This window comes from Podarcis bocagei (assembly GCF_964188305.1).
Source record: "Podarcis bocagei genome assembly, chromosome: 18".
Classification (NCBI taxonomy): domain Eukaryota; kingdom Metazoa; phylum Chordata; class Lepidosauria; order Squamata; family Lacertidae; genus Podarcis; species Podarcis bocagei.
Genome location: NC_138144.1, coordinates 9543172 through 9561265, shown reverse-complemented (window position 1 = coordinate 9561265; position 18094 = coordinate 9543172). Strand labels below are relative to the sequence as shown.

The 18094-nt window shown below is 46.2% G+C and overlaps 1 protein-coding gene across 2 annotated transcripts in view; it reads left to right on the top strand.

The window, feature by feature from the left end:
• The first annotated feature begins 283 nt into the window (after positions 1–283).
• ABHD8 (abhydrolase domain containing 8) overlaps positions 284–18094 on the top strand; it is a 49369-nt gene continuing 31558 nt past the window's right edge. The window contains exons 1-2 of one of the 2 annotated variants that reach the window (XM_081177897.1): positions 284–472; positions 11723–12065. In XM_081177897.1, coding sequence (XP_081034023.1) covers positions 12032–12065 — 34 coding nt within the window. In that variant the 5' untranslated portion in view covers positions 284–472; positions 11723–12031. Of the gene's footprint in view, positions 473–11663; positions 12066–18094 lie in introns of those variants that run through there. The other variant, XM_081177898.1, reaches the window with a different exon arrangement.

Below are 18094 nucleotides of genomic sequence, written 5' to 3'. Positions count from 1 at the left end.
AGGAAGGGGAATAAAAGATCAGGCGGAATTCAAATTGAAAGCCAGGTGGAATAGCTCTGTCTTACAGGCCTGATGGAAGGAGGTTAAATCCTGCAGGGCCCTGGTCTCATGGGACAGAGCATTCCACCAGGTCGGAGCCACCACTGAGAAGGCCCTGGCCTCATTCTACTCCCAAACTCTGTCAGAGCAAGGGGTTTGCTTGGAGCTGTCCGTGGTTCAGCAACCTTTGTCCAGCCTTGCCGCTTTCCTCCAGTGGTTCCGGGATTGGACCAGAACAGGATAAACCTCTGCTGCAGTGTCTGTGTGATGGGTAAGTTCACGTAGGGAGAAGGGTCCTCTGAAACCCGGAGCCAACACAGCTAACCACCCTCTGCTCTCTGCCCACAGTATCTGGTCCTCTACCGGGCAGTCATGGAGAATGGCCAGTGTTCTTAGACCTCTGCAGCTTGACCAGCTCCCTTTCAAAAAACTTGTAAGTGTGGGGCTGTTACCACTGGCTGGTTTTCCTTCCATAGGTTGGGCATCGAACCCATTTCCTGGGGGATAAGGTAAAGGTAAAGGGACCCCTGACCATTGGTCCAGTCGTGACCGACTCTGGGGTTGCGGCGCTCATCTCACTTTATTGGCCGAGGGAGCCGGCGTACAGCTTCCGGGTCATGTGGCCAGCATGACTAAGCCGCTTCTGGTGAACCAGAGCAGCGCATGGAAACACCGTTTAGCTTCCCGCCAGAGCAGTACCTATTTATCTACTTGCACTTTGAGGTGCTTTCGAACTGCTAGGTTGGCAGGAGCAGGGACCGAGCAACGGGAGCTCACCCCGTCGTGGGGATTTGAACCGCCGACCTTCTGATCGGCAAGTCCTAGGCTCTGTGGTTTAACCCACAGCGCCACCCGCGTTCCTTCCTGGGGGGTACTTTCTGTATAACAAGCTCCCCCCTCCCCAGCTATTGGTTGGTCTCTGGTGATGTCCACCTCTATTCTACTTCTCTTCTTCCTTAAAAAGAAGTTGTTTGCTTAATCAAAATGCCAATCTCTCTCTCTCTCTCTATATATATATATATATTCAAGATGGAGGGCAAGCAAGGAAGAATTGAGTCAAGGGCATAAAGCGAGCCAGGAACTGAAAACAGTATTATTACCATAAGGCTGATTTCTGGTAAAAAGTCGGGATCCAAACGAGAAACGTGATGCCAAAGTGTGTGTTTTTGTGACCTCCCGCAACTGGGTCAGAAGTTGTCTGTGTGTGTTGGGGAAATATCAAACATCAGCCGCAGGAGTCTCTGGTTTTTGCCATCTCTTCTCGCTCCCATTGTCCAGCACGGGTCCGTTTCATGATTTCATCCCCACCTGACCCGTGTTCCTTCCACCTCCTCCTCGTCCCACGGAGCATTTCCTTTCCATCGGTTCCTCTTTCAACCAGTAGCTCAGCTACCGCCTAGGAACTCAGCCCAGGGTTCTAAGAAGAGGAGGGGAGGGGAAGGCGATTGTCTTTTAATTGAAAATGACATGAGTAGCAAAGGAAAAAATGTCTGAGGTTTCCTGCCAGGCCCTTTTAACAGCTCCTCTGGGCGAGCGATCACGCCATGCGCTGCGTTGGGTGGCGGTAGGAGAAGGAAGCTCTGGCAAGCCCCGGCAGGGCCGCCTGCAAACCTCATCACAACGAACCATTTGGAGAGTGAAGCCGAGGGCTGGAGGGGGGGGGGAGAAAAGAACGGACAAACACACAAGAATAAGTATCCTCTGTGGCCAAAGTAAATGAAGCCCACCGGAACATCAGCAACCAAGTGGCCCGGCCAGATGGGTAAACTGGATAAGACGGTTGTGGTTGTGGTGGTGGTGGTTGTTTTAACAGCCCTTGTCCAGATTTCTGGCTTGTTTGGAAGATTCAAGACCAGGTTTCCTCAGCCTCGGCCCTCCAGATGTTTTTGGCCTACAACTCCAATAATAATAATAATAATAATAATAATAATAATAATAATAATAATAATAATAATAATAATAATAATTTATTATTTGTACCCCGCCCATCTGGATAGGTTTCCCCAGCCACTCTGTGCAGCTTCCAACAAAGATTAAAAATACATTAAAATGTCACACTTTAAAAACTTCCCTTCAGATTTCTTCTAAATGTCAGGTAGTTGTTTATCTCTTTGACATCTGGTGAGAGGGCGTGACACAGGGCGGGCGCCACCACCGAGAAGGCCCTCTGCCTGGTTCCCTGTAAATTCGCTTATCGCAGTGGGGGAAATGCCAGAAAGCCCTCAGCGCTGGATCTCAGTGTCTGGGCTGAATGATGGGGGTGGAGACGCTCCTTCAGGTATACAGGACCGAGGCTGTTTAGGGCTTTAAAGGTCAACACCAACACTTTGAATTTTGCTCGGAAACGTCCTGGGAGCCAATATATGGTCTCAGTGGCCGCCCCCAGTCACCAGTCTAGCTGCCTCATTCTGGATTAGTTGTAGTTTCCGGGTCACCTTCCAAGGTAGCCCCACTACCCTAGCTAGCAGGACCAGTGGTCAGGGATGCTGGGAATTGTAGTCTCAAGACAACTGGAGGGCCGAGGTTGAGGAAGCCTATTGAAGACAGTCTACAAGCCAGGACTTCTCTTCACACAACATATAGTCAACGTCCACCAACTTGGATGGCTTTAAAAGGGCACACGGCAAATTCATGGAAGAGAAGGTTGTCTGTTGATGGCTAGTGGCTCCAAGTGATGTTTCTGAATACCAGTTACTGCACAAGGGGAGAGTGGTCTTGGGTTCAGATTCTGCTTGGGGGCTTCCCACGGGGCATGTGGTTGGCCCCTGTGAGTACTAAACCAAATGGGCCTGATCCAGCTAGCTCATCTTCTGTACATATGTTCTGTTGTGCAGCCAAAAGACTTTGCGCGGGTGGCAGCGTGAGAACGGGCCTTTTCGGTGGTGGCTCCCAACTTGTGGGATGCTCTCCCCAGGGAAGCTCGCCTGGTCCCTTCATTACATATTGCGCCAGGCGAAAATGTTTCTCTAGAACCAGGCTTTGTCTGATTAAACAATCGGTGACCTTTTAAACAAGTTTGTGGGACGGGGAGGGTTTTTTTTTTTGGTATTATGTTACGTATTTTTGTGTTTTTATACTGTAAACGGCTATGTGATTTTCGGATGAAGGGCGATATAGAAATTTAATAAGGAAGAAGAAGACTTTGTTGGCTACCATCCAAAACATGCAATGCACAAATTAAAAACAACAACCCATCAGTTAAAACGAAATCTGCTTCAGTGAAAAGTTCACTCAGTTTGTTTCTTCGGCAATGCCAGCCATCGTCTCCAAAAGAACACTCAACCCACCTCAAAGGGCTTGGCAGAAGGGCAAGCTTTATAGCTGGCACCAAAATAAATCATTATTATAATCTCCACTTCCCCCAAATCAGGTTCCAGTAGGGTTTCATCCCAGTGAGGCGTGTCTCAGGATGACGACCCGGGGCTGCCTGATCTTCTTTCCACAAGCGCTGCCCGTTCGTTGGTTCATTTGCTCCTTCAGCCATATGGCGGCCTGTAAAGGTTTCCCAAATTTAGCCTTGGGCCCTGAGCGATGCTTCGCTTCCGTCCACATAAGCTGAACATTGTTAATGCTGTACAGATGGGCGGATTGTACAGATTCCCCAGACTCTGCAAAGGTCTCTCTCTCTCTCTCTGGCCAAACTCTTCTGTTGCTGAAGGAGGAGTCTTACACAAGGCTTCTCTTTGTATAGCTGCCTGCGGTTGACAGTGGTGGTCCAGTTTACCTTTCCGTTCCTCCTTGCCCACTGAGTTAACTGCTGCCCTTTTGCTTCGGCGACACTAGTCCTTTTCTACGGAATTGACGCAATTCATTTGCACAAGTTATTATAGGGGAGAATCCGCCAGGCTCCTGCGTTCCAGTCTTCTCTGCATCGCCTTCCTGTCTTCTCCCACTCACCAAGACATGGGGCTTAGGGGGACTTTCCTCCCCTTTGACATGTAGTCTCTCTACAGAGGCGCTCTACGGAGTGTCAAAGCAGCACTCAGGCACTGGGGGAGAGGGGCTGTACGTCTGTTTCTGCTGGGGGCTTCAGTGCCCCACTGCTTTGTTAATGGAGAAATCTGAGGGTTCCCTTGGGCAAAAAACAAGGACACCAGCCAGGAATACCAGAGCAAAACAGCAGCCAGTAGGCTTGGTTTTTATTGAAGACTGTTGCGACAGGACTCCCACCTGCCACCAGGTGGAACAAGATGGAAGCCCCGAACAAAAGAGAACCCAAACTTTTATTAGCTGCTCATCCCCATGTTACACCCCCCCCAACTACATCACGGTTACATCATGAAAGGGGAGGTCTGGTGGCAGGAATCTGAGCATCCTGGACCCTGCCCCGTGGTTCTCCTTGCCCTCCACCAAACACCCATCCAGTGGAACAAAAGAGAGCTTTACATTTCCCTGTTTCCCAGCCAAGTTCATCACACCCTTTCGTCTTCATTTGAGTTTGTTATTTCTGGAATGGCTACCTGTCTGGCACTCAGGTATCAGGAGGCCAGGAATTATCACTCAGGCAGAGGGGCTGCTGAGTAGCTGAGCTCACAGGTCTATAGGAATTTCTGAAGTTTTCCCAGCGAGCCAAAACATAGATTCATTGATCAGTGAATTCTTACATTTGGTATCATGCAGCAAAGGCCCTTTGAATAGATAGGAAGAAACTGTGATGAAGTGTTTTGTGGGGACAAATCACAAAAGTCACAAACGTGAGTGTGCTGATTTTGATAGTGGGCTGCATGTGCATTATATCTGCTGGAGGGGCAACACCCCCCCAACCTATACATAAATTCCTGCAACAGTTTCCCGTTTGTATTTCCACATTTAATTTTAAGGGAAGGGCCACAGCTCAGTGCGAGAACACATGCTTGGTTCAGTCCCTGGCTGGGGAAAACCCTGTGGGTGGAGTCACTACCAGTTTGTGCGAACAATTCAGTATATGAAGCACCTTCTTATTTAAATCAACCCTTTATTGATACTGTAGCAGGAACCCCCCACACTTCAAACTTCTCACACTCACACACTACATATGCCACACTTCTGTTATAAATTCATACAAAAAATCAACCATACATCGGATTTGCACTGTTCCATTTTTGTTTTACTCCATATGACAAGGACTATCAAAGGGGGGGGGGTGGCTTGGTTCTGGTCAGCCATAATCCCTTCACCATCCCAGCACATCCACAGGAGCCCTGCCCAGTTGCTATGCCAACCCTGATGGTCCTAGACAGAAGACCATCAAGATCACAAAGAACTTGCATATGGGAGTGGATTCAGCATGGACTGAAACAAAGGACAATGATCAGATCTTCCCTCTGGGGGCAGGAAACAGTGAACTCCTCTTTGTCTCCTGGAAGTGACTCATGGGCAGGGGGAAAGGAAGAACCAGCCAGGTGACAGGACACTCAGGTTACCACCACAACTCCTCCCTCAACCCCTCCTTTCTGTAATGTATGCATGATGTCAACCCCTTCTGTAATGTATGCATGATGTCAACCCCTCCTTTCTGTAATGTATGCATGATGTTTCTGGGGGTGGGCTTGACCTGGAGGATGGGAATTTCAAAAGTCTTTATAAGGTCTTGCAGACCATCTTTCTGGGTCTTTCCTCTCTCCTGCAAGTGAGGGGAACACCCTGTTGCAACAGTTCAATAAAGGCCAAGCCTACAGGCTGCTGTTTTGCTCCAAGTTATCCTGGTTGGTGTCTTTGTTTTTGTCCAAGGGAGCCCTCGGATTTTTCCGGTAACAATACAGTGGTACCTCAGGTTAAGTACTTAATTCGTTCCAGAGGTCCGTTCTTAACCTGAAACTGTTCTTAACCTGAAGCACCACTTTAGCTAATGGGGCCTCCTGCTGCCGCTGCGCCACCGGAGCACGATTTCTGTTCTCACCCTGAAGCAAAGTTCTTAACCTGAAGCACTATTTCTGGGTTAGCGGAGTCTGTAACCTGAAGCGTATGTGTCAGGGGTTCAGGAGCAGAGGCAAGGGCAAGGGAGGAAACAGAGAGCGAGGGGGAGGAGGCAGAAGAAAAGATGAGTGATGACGACGACCCGAGATCTCCGAGTCTTTCCAGTGAATCAGAAGATTCACAGAAAGGAGCACCAGTGGCCAGGGCAAGGGGGGAGCCTAGGGGGACACCCCAGGAAGATAGAGCCAGAGGGGACTCCGAGGAGAGCAGTTGGAAATCGGGACCAGCGTCACAGCCAGAGAGCAGGGAAGAGGAAGAGCGCCAGAGATCAAGCGCTGGCAGCTCGCAACAGGGGGGAGGGCACGAGTCAGGAGTGGCCACACCTCCATCGGGGAGCGAAGAAACGGTCAGACGGAAAGTGGAAGGTTGGGCGCGCGCGCCAAGTTCAAATGCACAGGAAAGTGACGCAGTAGGCAGCCAGGAGAGGGAGCCAGGTCCTAAAGCCCGGCGCAAGGAGACAGGGAGTTCCGGGGGGTCGGCCTCAGAAGAATCCCGGAAGGAAGAGACCCCGGGGGGCAGAGGGACCCAGAGGAGAGCAGTCAGGCGGAAAAGGTGGAGCAGGGCTAGGATATTAAGTTGGTGCACAAGGGGCGGAGACTCAGACGGAGCTTCGCCGATCTAGCCATTAGACGTAGAGTTGCACGCAGCAGCTTGGGAATGGAAACTGTAACTCAATAAAGACTTTTACTTAATGACCGCTGGCTAGCGTGATCCTCTGTGAGCTAGGATCTTGAAGCAGCTCTGACAGTATGTAACCTGAAGCGTATGTAACCCGAGGTACCACTGTAACCTTATTCAGAATGGGGAAGTTCCGTTGTTTTTCTATTATTATTAATTTATTTAACATAATTATTACAAAATATAAGCAACATATTGCAAATACATACTGTACATACATATATATTTCAGATAAGCACACATATATAAAAAATGAACAAAAGAGAGAAAAGGAAGAAAAGAAAAAGAGGAAAAAAAGAGAAGAAGAAGAAAAGTTGGAAGAATTTCTTCCAAATTTATCCTACAAATATCTCAATAATAAAATTTCATTGTCTTCCATCGCTTACACTGCACTTCCTATCTACACTTTAAGCAAGATTGTATCTGTTATTCCGTATTTTTCCTATACAATTTCACACAAATATTCTAATCAATAAGTTTGCTGCCCAGGAGTGTGGTGGAGTCTCCTTCTTTGGAGGTCTTTAAGCAGAGGCTTGACAACCATATGTCAGGAGTGCTCTGATGGTGTTTCCTGCTTGGCAGGGGGTTGGACTCAATGGCCCTTGTGGTCTCTTCCAACTCTAGGATTCCATGATTCTAAGTTTTCTAAATCTTTCATAAATGGGGAAGTTCCATTGTTTGGTGGCAGGGCAGCTGCTTTGAATGCAGAACATACAGTGGTTAATCTACAGGTAGTTCTGAGAGAAGGGACGTGGGTGGCGCTGTGGGTTAAACCACAGAGCCTAGGACTTGCCGATCAGAAGGTCGGCGGTTCGAATCCCCGTGACGGGATGAGCTCCCGTTGCTCTGTCCCTGCTCCTGCCCACCTAGCAGATCAAAAGCACGTCAAAGTGCAAGTAGATAAATAGGTACCACTCTGGCGGGAAGGTAAACGGCGCTTCCATGCGCTGCTCTGGTTCGCCAGAAGCGGCTTAGTCATGTTGGCCACATGACCCGGAAGCTGTACGCCGGCTCCCTCGGCCAATAAAGCAAGATGAGCGCCACAACCCCAGAGTCGGCCACGACTGGACCTAATGGTCAGGGGTCCCTTTACCTTTTTAGTTCTGAGAGAACCTGAAACCCTGGCGAGCTGCTGCCAGTCAGGGCAGACAGTCCTGGGCTAGATTAATTCTAAGACAGTTTCCGTTGTTCGTACGAACCACAAGCAGATCTAAAGTTTTAATTTAATTTTTAAGGGACAGCCATGTGATAAGAGCCCGGGCGCTGCAAGCTTCAAGCCTTTGCAGCTCCACGATGGGGCTGGGAAAGACTACAGCTGTAGCCCCAAACATCTGGACGACACCACTTTGTGAAAGGCTGGGGTGAGATCAGGGCCAAGAAGCGCAACCGTTTCCCAAAAACGGAGCATGCCAGTAAGCATGAATAACATGTGTTTCACAATGCGCTTTTTACTCGACCCCTTTCCTGGGTTTCTCCCACGGGAGACCGTTCCACTGCTGAACAGCTCTTACTGTCCTGGAAGTTCTTCCTGATGTTTAGCCGGAATTGCCTGGCCCTGGTTGTCTGCTGCAGAAAAAAAAGAATCTCTGGCAAAATCTTAAAGGCCAATGAATTTGGGTTTTTTTTTGTTTTTTTAATTAAAGATTTTCTTGATTTACAAAAGTGTGTGCAATGTCTCTCTCTCGTATTTCCCCCCCCCCCATGTAATATTTTTACAAATCAGTATAATTTGTTGAGACATTAGGAAGAAAAGGGGGAAAGGGGGGGAGGTGGGGGGGTTTGGGTGGTGATATTTCTCTTTTACTTACTATATGTAGGGTTTGGTGTCAATCAATCAATTTCTTTATTCGACCGATAGTCAGAATTAAAACATTACACAATAATTATAAACTATAACATCATAGGAGATACATAGGTAAGGTAGGGCCACAGAAATAGACCTCTCACAGATAACCCACAGGGTTTGGTGTCAGCGTCGCTTGTGCAGGTTCTCTTTTTTTTTTAAAAAAAATATTTATTAATTTTCCAACAAATTGAACACAACACTACAAAAAACCAAAAAAGAAAAAACATACACTAATACAGTACAATAATAATAGGAAAAACAACAACTGCGAAACATTAACATACAACTAACAAAACAAAACAAAAACCATTTAAAACACAGTCCAATTTCAATATTTTATCCTTCTTTCACTAATTTCCACGACCTCCTCACACCTCCCTTTTTGTATTCCACTTCTATTGATTGTTTCAGCAATTCCTTTCCATCTTCCTCTATTTTCTATCCTATAATTGTCTTAACACACTCTAACCTTATTTTTCCCTTTAATGCTCTAATAATCTATTTATACTTAATTCCTTATAACATTTCAACTAAAGCCATATAACTTCATTCCAACATTTTTCTAACATTCATTAATTTTACAGTATTTCTGTAAATAGTCTTTAAACTTTTTCCAGTCTTCTTCCACCAACTCTTCTCCCTGGTCTTGGATTCTGCCAGTCATTTCCGCCAATTCCATGTAGTCCATCAACTTCATCTGCCATTCTTCCCTGGTGGGTAAATCTTGTGTCTTCCAATATTTCGCTATGAGTATTCTTGCTGCTGCTGTTGCATACATAAAAAAAGTTCTATCCTTCTTTAGCACCAATTGGCCGACCATGCCCAGGAGAAAGGCCTCTGGTTTCCGCTTGTGCAGGTTCTCTTTGCTGTTCACTTGTGTTCCTTTGGTGGCGAGAGAGGTTGGGGTTGGCCTAGGGTGTGGTTGTTTGTTTGTGATTTGCTGTGGTGGTCTTTGTTTTCATGTGTGAGTGGGGTGGGTGGGTGTTTTGGATCCGGTTAGCCATATTGATTTGTATGCTGTTGATGGATTTTTGTCATTGTCTCGTTGGGCTGTGTATGTGATAAAGGGGAGCCATACCGACGTGAAGGTGTCTTCTTCTATTTGTCCCCATGTCAGCTTCAGTTTATTGGTTAATTTTTCTAGTAGGGCTGTTTCCCATACTATTTGGTCCATGCTTCCTCCTGACAGGTCTCTCCAGTGTCTGGTTATGGTCTTTCTGGCTGCTGAAAGTAGGCGGGTTATGAGTTCTTTGTGGTGTAAGTGGGCATTGTTGTCTTGGAAGATGTTTAATAAGGCCAATTCTGGGGTGGTTTCTAATACTTGCTTGGTTATTTTACTTGCCAATGAATTTGTTGTAGCATCAAGCTGCATGTGACAAGAGTGGACTGTTCTGCATGGACATTTATGCCATGGGTATCTGGTGTGGCTCCTTCCAGATTCTGTTGGACTGCAACTCCCATCAGTCCTGCTCTGAGCACTGGTCACCCTGGCTAAGGCTGATGAGAGCTGGAGTCCAGATCGATCTGAAGTTTACAGCATGTTATTCTTTGAAGGGGAACTACTTGAAAATGATTTACAGATGGTGCTTAACTCAGAGTAGACTTGCTAAGATGTGGAAGACTGAATCAGATAAGTGCTGGAGATGCAATGAGGTGAACGGAACATGCTTTCATATGTGGTGGACATGTAAAAGGGTAAAAGAGTATTGGGAAATAATCCATAATGAACTGAAAAAAATGTTTAAAAGCACCTTCCCCCAAAAAAACCAGAGTCCTTTTTTGGGGGATAATTCAGATGGAAATTCCCAGGTGTCAAAAAGGGTTATAACCGTATTTTGCGCCCCATAGGACGCTCCGGCCCATAGGATGCACCTAGTTTTTTTGGGGGGGGAAATAAAGAAAAATTTTTTTATTTCCCCCCCAGGTGGAAGAACCAGGTCGGGGAACAGCGGGAAGGCGCGCTCTGCCTCCCCGCTGTCCCCCGAGCTTGTGGGGCTGGCTATGGGGAGAAGTGCGCTGATCCCGGGACTGCAGGCAGCTCTGTGCGGCCATCTGGAGCGGGGCGGGACTTCGCGCCCGGCTCCCAGTGGCTGCGCAGAGCTGCGCAGAGCTGGGGACTGCAGGCAGCTTTGCGCAACCCTCGGAGCCGGTCTCCCAAGGGTTGCGCAGAGCTTCCTGAAGCCTGGAGAGCGAGAGGGGTCAGTGCGCACCGACCCCCCTCGCTCTCCAGGCTTCAGCGAAAGCCTGCATTCGCCCCATAAGACGCAGGCACATTTCCCCTTCATTTTTGGAGGGGAAAAGGTGCGTCCTATAGGGCGAAAAATACGGTATGTATGCCACTACAGCGGCCCATGTTTCGTTAGCCCCAACGATGTCCCAACCAAAGAAGAAGGGGAACTTAAACTGATGGAATATGCGCAGCTTGCAGATCTAACGTATAGAATAAGAGAAGAAGGAGAACATTAATTTAAAGAAGACTGGAAAATGTTTATGGAATATTTGGGGGGGGGGGTTGCGTACAGTTGAAAACGTTGGCAGCATTAATATACAGTGGTACCTCTGGATACGAACGGGATCCATTCTGGAGCCCTGTTTGCATCTTGAAGTAAACGCAACCTGCGTCTGTGCGTGTGCAGGTCGCGATTCGCCGCTTCCGTGCATGCGCGTGACATCATTTTGACTGTCTGTGCATGCGTGAGTGGCAAAACCCGGAAGTAACGCGCTCCATTACTTCCGGGTCGCCGCGGAGCGCAACCCGAAACTGCTCAACCTGAAACGACTTCAACCCGAGGTATGACTGTAAGTCCAGCAGTGTAAATAAGTTTTGATGGGAGTAATAATAATGGAATACCAAATGGTTTAGTTTATATGTAAAGTGAACCATGGAAAGAGAAGAAGGGAAGTCATTGATATTTTAAGGTTTGTATAAATGAATACTCTACATTGTAAAACAGAAAATTTAATAAAAACAGAGAGAGAGGGAGATTTTTTATTTAAAAAATGTTTGGGGGTTCTCTCGTTTGACTCAAGTAAACTACCATTTTACAGTTCAATTGTGGTTCCAGCTGTTTCATCCCTCTGCTGCTGTCATCTGGGTTTTTGGGCTGAACGTGGAAAGAAAGGGGGAAAGGAACAAGGAAGAAACAATCCAGAATTACAGGAACATTTATCTTATTTTCATTTTTCGTCCCGTCCCCCCCCCAGGCCACTTAGCATAAAAGCTGCTGCTGACTGCTGGATGTTTACACCGAATAGCAGAGAAAATAGAATGTCCTTCAACAGCCCTCTGGTGGAAGAAGAGTGAAATGGACATTTTTCTCCCTTTTCAAATAGCACTAAAATTCAGGATCTGCCCCAGGGAGATCGACAATAGATTCAGAGAGAAAGGACTCATTCACACAAAACGCTTGTGGGGTCTCATGAGGATTTCCTCCCCTCCACTTCAAAATCGCAAACTGAGGTGGAAATGTGGAACATTGAGAATGAAAGAATGAGAAACGGAGAAAAACAGAAATGGATAGATATGCAAAGCTTTCCCAATCCCCAGGTAATTCTACTCACTTTGGCTTCTCTTGGCTTGTCTTCAGCTGGACATACTTCACTTCTAATTTCTGACTTATAATGGATCCACATCCACCAGAGACAGATCCGAGGGATGCTTGGCAGGGGGTTGGACTCGATGGCCCTTGTGGTCTCTTCCAACTCTATGATTCTATGATTCTATGACTGTTAGATTTTGCCTTCTCAAATATGAGGGAACAACCCGTGTAAAAAAGGTAAAGGGACGCCTGACCATTAAGTCCAGTCGTGGCCGACTCTGGGGTTGCGGCGTTCATCTCGCTTTACTGGCCGAGGGAGCCGGCATACAGCTTCCGGGTCATGTGGCCAGCATGACTAAGCCACTTCTGGAGAACCAGAGCAGCGCACGGAAACGCCATTTACCTTCCCGCTGGAGCGGTACCTGTTTATCTACTTGCACTTTGACGTGCTTTCGAACTGCGAGGTTGGCAGGAGCAGGGACCGAGCAACGGGAGCTCACCCCGTCATTGCGGGGATTCAAACCACCGACCTTCTGATCGGCAAGTCTTAGGCTCTGTGGTTTAACCCGCCGTCCCTAACAACCCGTGTGTGTACACAAAATACGTATGTGGAAGAATAGACTGTTAGACCTTTAAAATACGCCCTTGTGAATACCAAAGCTTCCCTCTTCCCCCAGCCTAGGAAAAGACCGCATGATGGTAAATTAAGAATGGTTTACTTACAAATTCTTCAAAGGTCAGATTTCATACAGCATTCAGAAACAGTTGCACAGGCAATAAAACTTGGCTTAGTGGCGAAAGTTCCTGAATTGTTGGTATAGAAACACAAGAACAGTTTGTGAGAGCCATGGGGCTACGCTGGAGCAACCTGCCTAGCTGAGTCAGGTAGACTGGAAGGGAACAAAGCCTTGATTACCTGGTCCCTCCCAAGGTGAGCTAAGTCTGGCAGGACAGTTTACTCTATGGTCTTAACCCCTTCATGCACTAATTTCAGGTGAAACTCGAAAAATTAGAATATTGTGGAAAAGTTCATTTATTTCAGTAATTCAACTTAAAAGGTGAAACTAATATATGAGATCTGTATCAATAGGAGTATCAATAGGAGTATAGCATCTAGATCAAGGGAAGTAGTAGTGCCACTGTATTCTGCTCTGGTCAGACCACACCTGGAGTACTGTGTCCAGTTCTGGGCACCACAATTCAAGAAGGACACTGACAAACTGGACCGTGTCCAGAGGAGGGCAACCAAAATGGTCAAAGGCCTGGAAACGATGCCTTATGAGGAACGGCTAAGGGAGCTGGGCATGTTTAGCCTGGAGAAGAGGAGGTTAAGGGGTGATATGATAGCCATGTTCAAATATATAAAAGGATGTCACATAGAGGAGAGAGAAAGGTTGTTTTCTGCTGCTCCAGAGAAGCGGACACGGAGCAATGGATCCAAACTACAAGAAAGAAGATTCCACCTAAACATTAGGAAGAACTTCCTGACAGTAAGAGCTGTTTGACAGTGGAATTTGCTGCCCAGGAGTGTGGTGGAGTCTCCTACTTTGGAGGTCTTTAAGCAGAGGCTTGACAACCATATGTCAGGAGTGCTCTGATGGTGTTTCCTGCTTGGCAGGGGGTTGGACTTGATGGCCCTTGTGGTCTCTTCCAACTCTAGGATTCTATGATTCTATGACTCTACATCAAAGAAGCATTTGAGTTAAACGCATTGCAAACTTTGAATGAGAAATTGGGTAAGCAGCGATGGAACTCCACAGCACCATCTGGTGCCACAGTGTTAGAATGCATAAACAACACATATAAAAGCGTTTTTTCTTTGCCAATGTAGCTGAGCCCCTAGAATCATAGAGTTGGAAGGGACCGCGAGTGCCATCTATTCCAACCACCTGAAATGCAGGAATCTTTTTGCCCGACATGGGGCTCAAACCCACAACCTTGAGATTAACAGTCTCATTCTCTACAGACTGAGCATGGGTGAGATTCTGTTGTGTTGTGTTGTTGTTGTGTTTGTCTATATACTGTTGGAAGCAGCCCAGAATAGCTGGGGCAACCCAGACAGGCAGGGTATAACAACAACAACAACAACAACAACAACAACTGTCTATGGTTTTTTGGAGAACTTAGACACAGTGGAGACTCATATCTTAAAGAAATATGGTTTATTCACTTATTTACACCCAGTGTTGTGTTTTGATCCATGTATACAACACACTCTTTCTATGCCAATAAAGGAGATTAGATATATATACCTATTTTCACCATCAGTCCGCATAGAGGGAGTCCCGATCTTCTGCATGGTCATTTCAAGAGGGACTTGTGCAGCCCTGAAGTCCAGGGCATCTGTCCCAGCCAGCCTTCAGCCAACCTGCCCAAAATGGATCTCAGCCTTTCTTCTTCCCTCCTTCTGCTTCCTGTCACCTTGCACCCAGTTCCCCTGGCAACCTTCCAAATCCCCAGTCCCTGTTCACACCTCAGGGCAAGGAGGGAGGACAGTTATCTTGCATTGGCCCTCACCAATGGACCTCAATGACCCTGGATTGTTTCTCAATGGCCTTAGCTTTGTTGTTGTTTAGTCTTTTAGTCGTGTCCGCCTCTTCGTGACCCACTGGACCAGAGCACGCCAGGCACTCCTGTCTTCCACTGCCTCCCACACTTTGGTCAAACTCATGCTGGTAGCTTTGAGAACACTGTCCCACCATCACGTCCTCTGTCGTCCCCTTCTCCTTGCGCCCTCCATCTTTCCCAACATCAGGGTCTTTTCCAGGGAGTCTTCTCTTCTCATGAGGTGGCCAAAGTATTGAAGCCTCAGCTTCAGGATCTGTCCTTCCAGTGAGCACTCAGGGCTGATTTCCTTCAGAATGGAGAGGTTTGATCTTCTTGCAGTCCATGGGACTCTCAAGAGTCTCCTCCAGCACCAGAATTCAAAAGCATCCATTCTCCTTCTTTGTGGTGGCCTTAGCTTAGCCAGATCATTTTGCATAGGCTAGGCCAGGAATTCCTCTGCAGCTTGTAATTATCTCTCCACATTCCAAATAATCAAAACCCTACCATTTATTAATTTCTAAGGTTTAGGGGAGTCCCCACAAATCTATAACATGCCCCCTTCAGCCCAGACCATTAGTGCCACCACACCTGCTGATAAGTAGCACACTTTCCTTTTCTTCTTCTGCCCAGCATACCTAGAAATCCTCCAGCCCACCTTCCTGGCTTTTCCTCCCTAACTAAATTTGACTTTCAAAGAGTTATGATTCTCTCCACTAAAAATAAATGAATTCTGCCACATATATCTAGGACTTTTTAAATTTCTTTCCAAGTCTTCATATAATTATCCTTGTAGATATTATGATTGCCATTAACCACACTCCCAAATACATTACCCTTTTCTCTCTTTCCCAGCCGGTAATTTCCTCTAATTTCCTGTTAAGGTGCTCATCCATATTCTTAACTAATGTTTTAGTTTTACCTTTGCTTATTTTAAAGCCTGTCAATTTTCTGAATTCGTTTATCTCCTTTACGAACTCTCATATGCTTTCTAAGGGTTGTTCCAAAGTTAATGCAACAAAACACCACCACCACAAACTGGCTTATAAGTATAAAACATGTATCTTAACAAGTTCCATGTGCAATAAAGTTGTACGTTTATCCACTCCATGTTTACAGTATCTCCAGGCTTTGTTTTGCACATGGCACCTTAGTATGTTTGTTGCTTGAATGGTTACAAGTCTATCTCTATTCTAGCTATTATTCTAGTAAATTTGGTTTTATACTTATAAGCCAGTTTGTGGTGGTGGTGGTTTGTTGCATTATTATTACTGTCACCACATTTGATACTTTGTGTATATACTGTTCCAAAGTTAAGACTATATCATCCGTGAAGGCTTTAGTTTATAGTTTTGTCTGCCCACTCTTATTCCCCTAATTTTATCATTGTTTTCTTATATTTTGCAATAAGATTCTAAAGTAAGAATAAATAATAACGGGGAGAGCGGGCACCCCTATGTTGTTCCTTTCATGATATTACAGTTTTCTGAGGTAATACTGTTTACTTTAATATGTGCCCTTTGTTCCTTATAGATAGGCCCCCTTTGGCCTGACATCTTCTTATGTCTGTATGGAACCTCCAGGTGCAGAGGCAGTCTACCTAGATGATTATGTTCTTAGGGATATATGGCCACTGTGAGAACAGGATGCTGGGCTCAATGGGCCCCTTTTGGCCTGACCTCAGGGTCCTGGGTTTGAGCCCCCTTCTGGCCTTGCTGGGGGTTGGGCTAGATGACCCTCAGGGGTCCCTCCCAATTCTCCAGTTCTGTGATGCATTCCATCAAAGCTGAAAAGCTTTCCAGATTTTACAAATGCAACTCTATAGCCCAAGTAGTGATTTCACATAGTGTGGGTTGCTGGGGCGGGGGAATGTTTGCAATAATAAGAATAATATTCCCATATATTAGTGAAAATGATATGGAGAAATTGCATCTTGTTTAAGGGAGGGGGAACTGTTCTGTATTAAAAATGTGTGCATTAATAATTTAAAGTACAGATAGCAAGAATGTATAAAACCGGCTCAAATATATGTTGGAAATGTAAGGAAAAAGAAGGGACTTTTATCACATGTGGTGGGATTGTAGAGAAATTTAAAAAAATTGGGAAATGATATATAATGAGTTGAAGAAAATGTTCCAATTAACATTTGTAAAAAGGCCTGAAGCATTTTTGTTAGGGATTGTAGGGAAAGACCTGCCAAAGAAAAGGAAGAATATATTTATGTATGCGACACCAACATCTTGGGCTCCATGATCACTGCAGATGGTGACAGCAGCCACGAAATTAAAAGATGCCTGCTCCTTGGGAGAAAAGCGATGACAAACCTGGACAGCATCTTAAAAAGCAGAGACATCACCTTGCCGACAAAGGTCCGTATAGTTAAAGCCATGGTTTTCCCAGTAGTGATGTATGGAAGTGAGAGCTGGACCATAAAGAAGGCAGATCGCCGAAGAATAGATGCTTTTGAATTCTGGTGCTGGAGGAGACTCTTGAGAGTCCCATGGACTGCAAGAAGATCAAACCTCTCCATTCTGAAGGAAATCAGCCCTGAGTGCTCACTGGAAGGACAGATCCTGAAGCTGAGGCTCCAATACTTTGGCCACCTCATGAGAAGAGAAGACTCCCTGGAAAAGACCCTGATGCTGGGAAAGATGGAGGGCACAAGGAGAAGGGGACGACAGAGGATGAGATGGTTGGACAGTGTTCTCAAAGCTACAAACATGAATCTGACCAAACTGCGGGAGGCAGTGGAAGACAGAAGTGCCTGGCGTGCTCTGGTCCAGGGGGTCACGAAGAGTCGGACATGACTAAACGACTAAACAACAACAACATGCGACGCCGGCAGCAAGAGTCTTAATAGCGCAAGGTTGGAAGAATGAAGAAACCCCGACGAAAGAACAGCAGCAAGAAAAATTGATGGACTATGTGGAACTGGCAAAATTGACGCATAAATTACGTGACAAGGACAACTGTGACTTTAAAGAAGAATGGGAACCCTTTACAAAGCACTTAAAGAAACAACAAAATGAATTGGACTCCTTGGCAGGTTTTGAATAAACGTACACAAATTTATTTGTTAACGTAATAGATGGATAATTTAGAGATCTTTACATTTTTATAATATGCAGAGAACACTATGTGTTAATAAATCAGACAGAGGAACTGAGGGAAGTCGTGGGGGGGGGGAGGGGGAAAATGGGGGGAATACAATTGCTGAAATAATTTGTTATGTTAAAATAATCAATAAAAAATTCTAAAAATAAAATGTGTGCATTCAACTGCAATTGCGCATGCAATGTTGATGAGAATTTTCATGCAGGCCTTTTTAAAAAAAAACCCCAAAACGAACAGCTTTAAACTGGGGGAAAGATGATTTTGACACCTCTGTTCAGCCTTACTCCCGCCAGCACACCTGCTGACCTGCTGGGGGGGGTTGTCCTATAAACCTCCTCCTCTTCCTCCCCCGCCCCCCCCCGCTGCTTTTCCTCCTCCT